The 10,120-nt window shown below is 33.9% G+C and overlaps 1 protein-coding gene across 1 annotated transcript; it reads left to right on the top strand.

The window, feature by feature from the left end:
* Positions 1–7,937: 7,937 nt before the first annotated feature.
* On the top strand, positions 7,938–9,726 carry LOC130939127 (GDSL esterase/lipase At2g30310-like). Its single transcript, XM_057867222.1, has 3 exons — positions 7,938–8,558; positions 9,014–9,275; positions 9,393–9,726. The coding sequence occupies exons 1-3, from the start codon at positions 7,938–7,940 to the stop codon at positions 9,611–9,613; spliced, it is 1,104 nt and encodes a 367-aa protein (XP_057723205.1). The 3' UTR covers positions 9,614–9,726.
* Positions 9,727–10,120: the final 394 nt, after the last annotated feature.

The raw sequence follows: 10,120 nt of genomic DNA on the forward strand, positions 1-10,120 counted from the left end.
CTTTGATTTTCAGTTGCTTGGGGACAAGCAACAAATTAAGTTTGGTGTTGTGATGAGCGGATAATTTATACGCTTTTTGGCATTGTTTTTAGTATGTTTTTAGTATGATTTAGTTAGTTTTTAGTATATTTTTATTAGTTTTTAATTAAAATTCACCTTTCTGGACTTTACTATGAGTTTGTGTGTTTTTCTGTGATTTCAGGTATTTTCTGGCTGAAATTGAGGGTCCTGAGCTAAAATCTGATTCAGAGACTGAAAAGGACTGCAGATGCTGTTGGATTCTGACCTCCCTGCACTCGAAGTGGATTTTCTGGAGCTACAGAAGCTCAATTGGCGCGCTCTCAACGGCATTGGAAAGTAAACATCCTGGGCTTTCCAGCAATGTATAATAGTCCATACTTTGCCCGAGATTTGATGGCCCAAACCGGCGTTGCAAATCAGCCTCAGAATTTCCAGCGTTTAACGCTGGAACTGGCATAAAAATTGGAGTTAAACGCCCAAACTGGCATGAAAGCTGGCGTTTAACACCAGAAAAGGTCTCTACACATAAAAGCTTCAATGCTCAGCCCAAGCACACACTAAGTGGACCCAGAAGTGGATTTTTACGTCATTTACTCATTTCTGTATACCCTAGGTTACTAGTTCACTATTAATAGGATCTTTTGACATTGTATCTGTACCTCATGACACTTTACACGTTTCTTTGTGTACCTTCCACGGCATGAGTCTCTAAACCCCATGTTTGGGGGTGAGGAGCTCTGCTGTGTCTTGATGGATTAATGCAATTACTACTGTTTCTTATTCAATCATGCTTGCTTCCGTTCTAAGATATCACTTGTTCTTAACCCGGATGAATGTGATGACCCGTGACACTCATCATATTCTCAACTATGAACGCGTGCCTGACAACCACCTCCGTTCTATTTTAGATTGAGTAGATATCTCTTGGATTCCTTAATCAGAATCTTCGTGGTATAAGCTAGAACTGATGGCGGCATTCAAGAGAATCCGGAAGGTCTAAACCTTGTCTGTGGTATTCTGAGTAGGATTCAATGATTGAATGACTGTGACGAGCTTCAAACTTCTGAGGGCGGGGCATTAGTGACAGACGCAAAAGAATCATTGGATTCTATTCCGGCCTGATTGAGAACCGACAGATGGATAGCCGTGCCGTGACAGGGTGCGTTGAACATTTCCACTGAGAGGATGGGAGGTAGCCACTGACAACGGTGAAACCCTTGCATACAGCTTGCCATGGAAGGAGCCTTGCGTGTTTGAAGAAGAAGACAGTAGAAAAGCAGAGGTTCAGAAGACAGAGCATCTCCAAAACCTCAACCTGTTCCCCATTACTGCAAAACAAGTACTTATTTCATGTTCTTTTACTTTTCACAATCAACCCTGATAATTATTGATATCCTGACTAAGATTTACAAGATAACCATAGCTTGCTTCAAGCCGACAATCTCCGTGGGATCGACCCTTACTCACGTAAGGTATTACTTGGACGACCCAGTGCACTTGCTGGTTAGTTGTGCGGGGCTGCAAAAGTGTGATTGCAATTTCGTGCACCAGATACTGAGAAGAGTTATTATCTCATCAAGACTTCGTCATTCTAGTTCGTTTTCTTTACTTGGCTTTACTCTTCCATGTCCTTTGCTTTGTTAATTTTACCATTGGAATATTTTTAGGATTATTTAATACAAAGATTACTTTTATTTTTAATTGATTATTTTTATTTTTATTTACAATGTCTTTCCTTAATTCCTTTTCATATGTTATGAATTTTACATTCACAATGAGCGAGTAGTTCCCTAACTTGATGGGGAGTTGATTGAAAGGAACCCTTGAGTTGGAAGGCTTGAAAGAAAGATTATAATTGGGTTATTGTTGGCTTACCCTCTAGTCACTAACACCAACCCCTTTTAATTAAGTGGGTTGCAACTTGTGAACGGGCATAGCGTCCCAACTTGTTTGACTTTCTCTTACCTAGTAAGAGATAACTAAACAGGATGACCTTTAATTATCAATTAAATCTAGAGAGTAATCCAACAACAGCGGGGGTTCCAACTAATCAACTCCCAGTCAAGGCTTTTATTTACATTATTCAAATTCTCCAATTTTATTTCCTGTTTACTCAACTCAAACCTTTTTGAAAACATCTGATTAATAAAATAGCACGCTTTTCTGCAACTCGTTGGAAGACGACCTGGGATTCATACTCCCAGTATTTTAAATTTAAATTTCTGTGACACCTTTCTAAATTGATAAGTGGATTTCTGGTGAGTTAAGAACTATACATGTAACGTATATATTTTAATAATTTTTAATTCACCAATTTCTGCCGCATCAAATGGCGGCTTCATTAGCAACCGCCATATCATTCTGGCCTCAGCAGCGGATTCCAAAGGCAACGGCGGCGCGCTCACCCAAAACCCAAATGGAGCAACGGTAGGAGCGGTGGCCAAGGACTCCGGCAGCGGTGGTGGCGGACCAGAGCACCAGAAGCGGAGGGGATTCATCTTGCTTCCCCCTCTTACCTCCGTTCCACATCAATGACCTCCACTGGCGACAGCGGCGGACTACACCCCAAGGTGACGGCGACTGTTCAGACAGCAGTGACGGCACACGGCGGTGCGCGACAGCAGCGGCGAGTCCCTCTCCGCGCGACGCCGACTCCATGCCTCACTCACTCTCTCTCTCTCTCTCTCTCTCTCTCTCTCTCTCTCTCTCTCTCTCTCTCTCTCTCTCTCTCTCTCTCTCGGTCTCGCGCTCCCCTTTGGTTGCGATCCACGGCGAAGATGGCGGCACCGTTGGAAGACATAGAAGCAGTGGTGGTGACTAGGCTAGCCGCAAGCTTCTCTTCGTGCGTCTCCCACCTTCTTCGACTTAGACCTAATGGCGGACTCCAAGGCGACGCGACACGGCGAGCTTGCAGCGGCCACGACGAACTATGGCGGTAGCTTCACGAGTCGGCGGCGACGCTGTTAGGCCACGGCGGCAAGGCACGGTGGCGGCGGTGAGGCGTGATGCTCTTCTCCCTCTCCTCCTCTCTGCTTCTGTTTCGGTTTCTTCTATGGTGAAGGGAGTAGTGTATGAATTGTGGCTGTTAGGTTTAGTGGGAGAGGGGTTCGGCTAAAGCAAATGGGGGGGTAGGGTTCATTTTCTTTTGAAAATTAGGGTTAAGGGCATTTTAGTAATTTCACATAAAATTGAGAATAATATAGTTTTTGAAACCCAAATTAAATCCAACACTAATGTATATAGAAAAAATACTATTTGCTCATTAATTTTTTTACAAATTATTTTCAATAAAATGTCCCAACCAAATAATTGGAAGTAATATATTTAATTTCTTCATATTCCAAAATAGCAGTAATACTAATATTTAAAATATTACTTATTTAATCCAAATCATATGAAATCTTTATTATTTCGCAGCTACCAACTTTATAATTCAAATATAGAAAATAATCCAATAATTGTAAAATTGAATAACAATCATAACTCATCTCAAATTCAATAAATCAAAACTTGCCTTAATTATCTTTAATAAAATAACTTTTGAAATTAAGGCTATAAATAACCATATGATTTGAGACTTGATCATAAAAAGACTTTTCAAAGGTTCTGGGTCTTACAGTATGCGTGACCCTGTTTTTATCCCAAAGTTGATTTTTTAGTTTTAAAAGCCAAATTTCATACTTCTAAGCCTCCGATCTCACCCCTTATGTCTTAAATCATTATGATATGCCTAGCAATGAGAAAGGAGTTTGGGGATGTGGTAACTTGTGAATGAAGTAAGGGAAAAATTAATGATCAATGATGATCAAAGATGATTATATGAGATACGGAGGATGGCGGTGGAAGTGCTATGTGTGCCATGAGCCGAAGGGCTGTATTTATTGATAATTGGCTGGTTCTGGATTTAACTATGAGCCGGATGGCTGAGTTATTGCCAAGTTACGGTGGAGCCATTATTGATTATGGCCGAGTATAAATGCATATATGCTATTGAATGAAATGTGAATGTTGCACTTCCACTATATGAGATACGAGTTTCCTTGGGTGAAAGCAATGGCTAGCCACCACGTGCTCCAGGTGGAGACTTGATGCTCTGCTGACCCTATGTCATAAGTGTGGCCAGACACTGTGAAAGTTCCGGATGAGCTCGCCCCCATGAATATACACTAGTGAGGGTGTTGGATATGGATTATGAATATGATCATGATGATGATCGAGAATAACTCGAGTTGGGGATGCACGACAGAGGAACAATCCAATGGTTAGCTACCAGGACTTGTCGGGTTGGCTATATAACCGACAGATGATATCATCAGCCATTAGGGACAGACATTCATCATATGCATATTATGTGAATTATTTGAGATTGCCTAATTGACTGCATATTACTTGCTAATTGTCTAAATGCTTTACCTGTCCTCTATTTAAATATCTCTTGTCTGATATAACTGTGGTTGCTATATTATACTCCTGCTGGTGGTCAGGAGGTCTGAAGAATTTGGAAAGGAAAGTATTAGTTAGACTGAAGAATCTTTAGTTAGTTGCCATTTATGGTTTAGCCTATTTATAAGCTTTGATTTATCTGGTGGAAGTTCTAGGATTGCATTTGGCTTTCCCATGACATTACATGTTAGATATGTGGGTACTGTTACCACACTAAGAACCCCAGTTCTCACCCATGCGGATTTTGTGGTTTTCAGATGCAAGACGCGAGGCTTCTCGTTGAAACATGCTGGAGACTTTTGGATTAGCGAAGATCCTTGTTCTCGGGACTCTATTTTGGCTTATATGTTTTACTTAGATACTTTTATCTCCACTAAATACAAACTGTGATGACTCCTCTTAGAGGAGGTTTTGGAGAATAGGTTTTCTGTATTTATGTCCCTTTGGGTTTTCCTTTGGGGTTTCTTATTTTATTTACATATATATATATTGCTATGCTCGAACCGGTTATTTTCGCAACCGAATTTTGAGTTTTGATATTTCTGTTTTTGACACTCTTTTGTATATATATAATCTCGCATTATCTTATCCTTTGTTCGTTACATTTTCGATCGGAGTGTTGCGCTTTTGAGTTACGGTTTTGTTTACCCCTTTTTTCTTCAAAGGCTCCTAGTTATAATCATTATTAACACTACTATATGTACTAAATTTTTATTTTAGAGGTCGTAATACCTTGTCATCTCTGAATTATGACTTAAGCATAAGACTCTGTATGGTAGGGTGTTACATTTATTGCTTGTTCGTTGTTAATTTTTATGTTATTACTTAATAATTTTCACTTATGAAACTATCAACTACCTAATATTATGGTTTAGTTAATAAGAATGATGACGTTAATATTTTTTCATAAGTCTTGTTATTATTTATAAATACGAAAGAGCCATGAATAAATTTATTTTCTTAATGAATGTTATTTTTGTTGTGAAATTTTATATTATTTTTAAAATTTTAGCATAATTGAGTCTAATTTTTACATTTTAAAATGAATTTATTCAAAAAAATAAAATATAAATTATATTATTATTACAAAATTATTTTATTAACATAATTTGTGGTGCTTACTTGAACAATTAAATTTAGCTTCTAATGATATTAAAGTCAACATATTCTATTGTCTTGTGCCTTCAAAGAATTCACAAGATTGACGTAAAATCTAACAATTGAGAAATAAAATTCATTACAATGGGTATATTAATTTTAATAAATATTCTTCTATCCAATACTATAAAAAATACACTGACCACCTTAAATTACTACAGGTTTAATTTCCATCAACAGTGGTAGAATGCATGAATTGAGATTTTTTTGGGCTATAGTATTCGTTAAACAAACAATCAATGAAACACTCACTCGTACCTTCTCATTTTGAGTATATTTATACATAAAAAAAATTTTACACGAAAAAAAAAAGAGTTGAAATAGCAAAAGCGATGAAAATGACTATTCTTATGATTTTGTACGTCAATCTATATACAGTAGACCAAAAGACCATGATTATCTAACAAAATTAATTTATATTTATTAAATTCAATTTGAATATATAAGTAAAAAATTATTTTATTTTAATTTAGTCTTTAATTCACATTATTTACATTTGGCTTAATATATATAATTTTATTTAATTTGATTTAATTATTAATTGAAAATATTTTGGTTGTCTATTTTGTTTATAGATTTATTATTTTAATAATTGATAAATTAATCAAATTAATTAATAATTAAATTTAGTTTAATAAATTAAAAAATAAATTAAAAAATACTAACAGAATATTAAAAGAAATAAATTAAGAAATACTACCAAATCAAATTGATATAAATTATAATAAATTATGTGATATTTAAATATCTAATAAAATCAATTAGTTAATATAGTTAGTTTATCGTAATAACTTGTATTTAATGAGTTAAAACTTAAAAGAAATAAATCAGAAAATACTCTCAAAAGCATGCCATGTCAGCTCCATCATCAAGTGCAGAAACCCGACTTTTTATATAATAGAATAGATTACTACAGGTTTAACTTCCATCGACAGTAGTAGAATGCCTAAATTGAGATATTTTAGGACTATAGTATTCGTCGAACAAACAATCAATGAAACAATCATTCGTATCTTCTCATTTTGAGTACATTTATACATAAAAGAAATTCTACATAAAGAAAAAAAAAAAGAAGAAAAGAAGAGTTAAAATAGTAAGAGCAATAAAAATGATGACTCTTATGATTTTGTGTGATCATCTATATATAGTAGACCAAAAGATCATGATTATCTAGCAAAATTAATTTGTCTTTATTAAATTCTATTTGAATAAGTAAAAAATTATTTTATTTTAGTTTAGTTCTTAATACATATTATTTAAATTTGGCTCAATATATATGATTTGATTTGATTTGATTTGATTTGATTTAATTATTAATTGAAAATATTTTGGTTGCCTATTTTATTCATAAATTTATTATTTGAATGACTAATAAATTAATCAAATTAATTAATACACATAATAAATTTAGTTTACTAAATTAAAAGAAATAAATTAAAAAATATTAATAGAATGTTAAAAGAAATAAATTTAAAAAATACTACCAAATCAAATTGATATAAATTATAATAAATTATGTGATATTTAAATATGTAATCAAATCAATTAGTTGATATAGTTAGTTTATTGTAATAACTTGTATTTAATGAATTAAAAGAAATAAATTAAGAAACACTCTGAGAAGCATGCTACGTTAATTCTATCATTAAGTGCATAAACTCAATTTTTATATAATAGATTAATAGAATAGATAGAATAGATTTTCAATTTATCACCCCAAAAAATTATTCAGTTTCTGTTTCTTATAGATTCAATAAATAGTCAATAAATCAAGAATGGACCATATCTTACAATTAGTCAATTTACCATTACTGCAATGATGCGTAGAGAATATTTCTAGTTACTCTTTTTTATATTTGTAAGCAATTATATGAAAAGATTATAATTACTTTAGAGACTCTGATATATCATGCACATATATACTACTTACTAGAGCTTAATTAAAGTATGTAAGAACAAATAGTTAGTCAAACTTTGCATTATTCTAAAATTTATTAAAATGTTCCCATTTTTTCCCTTTCGAATTTTCGAACACAATCCAATTGCTTCAATCCTGTCACAAAATAAGAATGTTCAAGATTGCTAACACTTGACTCAATCAAACTCACCAGGATTCCTTTCATTTCATGTTATTTTCCCCCACCTAAACTACCTGTCTTAACATCTATCTCAAGTTTTGATTTCTTAAGCAAAGTTCTCTTGTAATTCACAAATTTAAACCCCAAAAGAAATTAACCCTTCTCTTTTCATATCACATGAATTGTTTATATATAATGATCTAAGCCATATCATATGAAAAATGCATAGAGCCAAAAATGGCATATACAAAAGCCCACTACATCATCATTTTGATTAATCTTTGCACCATTGTTATTGCTACAAGCAACAATACATTGAATAGGCCAAAATTCTCATCAATTCTAATCTTTGGTGATTCCACAGTGGACACAGGAAACAACAACTACATCAAAACATTAGGAAAAGCAAATCATTATCCATATGGAAGAGATTTCCCTGGTCATGTTCCCACTGGAAGATTCTCCAATGGAAAATTGGTTCCTGACTTCATTGCTTCCATTTTGAACATCAAAGACACTGTCCCTCCTTTCTTGGACCCAAACCTCTCCAACGAAGAGCTCCTAACCGGTGTTAGCTTTGCCTCCGGCGGCTCGGGTTTCGATGAGTTCACCGCGGTTTTGACCGGTGCCATACCAATGTCTAAGCAGATTGAGCTCTTCAAAGCTTATGTAGAAAAAATCAAGTGCATTGTTGGGGAAAAAGAAGCTAAAAGAATAATTGGAGATGCTTTGGTCATTATTAGTGCAGGAACTAATGATTTCCTTTTCAACTTTTATGACATTCCCACTAGAAGATCTGAGTTCAACATTGATGGATACCAAGATTTTATACAAAACAAGCTTCAAATCTTCATCAAGGTAAGAAAGCAAGTGTCATTTCTTGTAATCACATACTATGCTAATGTCAAGACTAAACCAATTATTTATTCCTTTAGAGATATGTATAATAATAGCAAACTATCCCCTAAAATTTTCATGACATTAATTAGTTTTATTTCTAAAGATTTACATTGCTATTAATTTAGTCCAATTTTAACATTAGTTTGGTCTCAAGAAAGTAAAAAAAAAAAAAACCTTATAAATAACGACAATAGATGCACTACTTATTAGCATGAGTTATGCAACGGGTACACCAAAATCAGCCACCAAAATCAGTTACCAGTATAAAATACATACTGAAATACAAATACACGTTGAAAATAAATTAAACCATATATGTATTTATACACAAATACATTAGTGGCTGATTTTAGTGGCTCACTTTGGTGTACAAATAACATTACTCTAGCATGATATTTGGTGTACAATCGTAGGAACTATACGAAGTTGGATGCAGAAAATTTTCTGTGACTGGGCTTTCATGCATTGGTTGCATCCCCATTCAAATTACAGTCAAGTTTGTGAGTTTAAAGGAAAAGAAATGTGTAGAGGATGAGAATTCAGATGCTGAGATCTACAATAAAAAATTGGCGAAGCAATTACTTGTACTGCAAGAAATGCTTCCAGGAAGCAGAGTTGTTTATGCAAACATATATGACCCATTGATCAACCTCATTAGTCAACCTGAAAAATACGGTGAGCTATAATTTATGCATTACAATATTCATTTCACAAAGATCTTTGTTTTAAAAATATTAGAATGAATTTTTGTGATTTCAGTTATATTTTCTTTTGGTATCTTTGATCAAACAGGTTTCAAGGAAACCAAGAGAGGATGTTGTGGGACTGGTTTATTTGAAGTGACTCCATTGTGTAACGAAATCACGCCGGTATGTGATGACGCTTCAAAGTATGTATTTTGGGACAGTGTACATCCAACAGAAGCAACCTACCAGTATATTGCTAAGTACTTAGAAATGGAAGTTCTGCCCAAGTTCCAATTTCATATGGATTATACTTTTGAAAAAGTGTAAATGATCTCACTGTAAACATATATGTAGATGATTGATAGGGCGTAATAGCATCGTTTAATTCATGAGTCTGACGAACTGTTGAAATAAGCAATTGGTCTGAAGACCTTGGTGAGAAAAATAAATAACAAAAAAGAAAGCAAAAACAGATGAAGTTCAATCATTCTGAATAAATTGAAATATTGAATTGATGTGAAATTCCTGTACCAAAAAAATAGATAAATTTCTTTGGAAGACTTTTACCTACAGATATACTAATAGAAAAATACTATCTTAAATTTTACTCCTTTTTACCCATCCAGAGTTCCACTAGATGGGCGGCTTTCAGTTTAGAAGATATTGAGCTGAGGTGAAATTTAAATTGTCTATATATTTCATCTAACAAGTCCTTAAATTGAAGATCAATTTCCAATGTTTGGTGCTTGATATACTCGTGAGCTTATTAGAAATTATCACAAAACAACTTATTCTATAAATTTAAATTGACAAGAAGAGTCTCTTTTATTTAAC

Source organism: Arachis stenosperma, chromosome 7 (genome assembly GCF_014773155.1).
Source record: "Arachis stenosperma cultivar V10309 chromosome 7, arast.V10309.gnm1.PFL2, whole genome shotgun sequence".
Classification (NCBI taxonomy): Eukaryota; Viridiplantae; Streptophyta; class Magnoliopsida; order Fabales; family Fabaceae; genus Arachis; species Arachis stenosperma.

Bases quoted from the DNA above. Each gene is read 5' to 3' on its own strand.
- LOC130939127 (XM_057867222.1), top strand. From the start codon at position 7,938: ATGGCATATACAAAAGCCCACTACATCATCATTTTGATTAATCTTTGC. The intron at 8,559-9,013 runs GTAAGAAAGCAA...GTACAATCGTAG, and splicing joins AGCTTCAAATCTTCATCAAG to GAACTATACGAAGTTGGATG. The intron at 9,276-9,392 runs GTGAGCTATAAT...TTGATCAAACAG, and splicing joins TAGTCAACCTGAAAAATACG to GTTTCAAGGAAACCAAGAGA.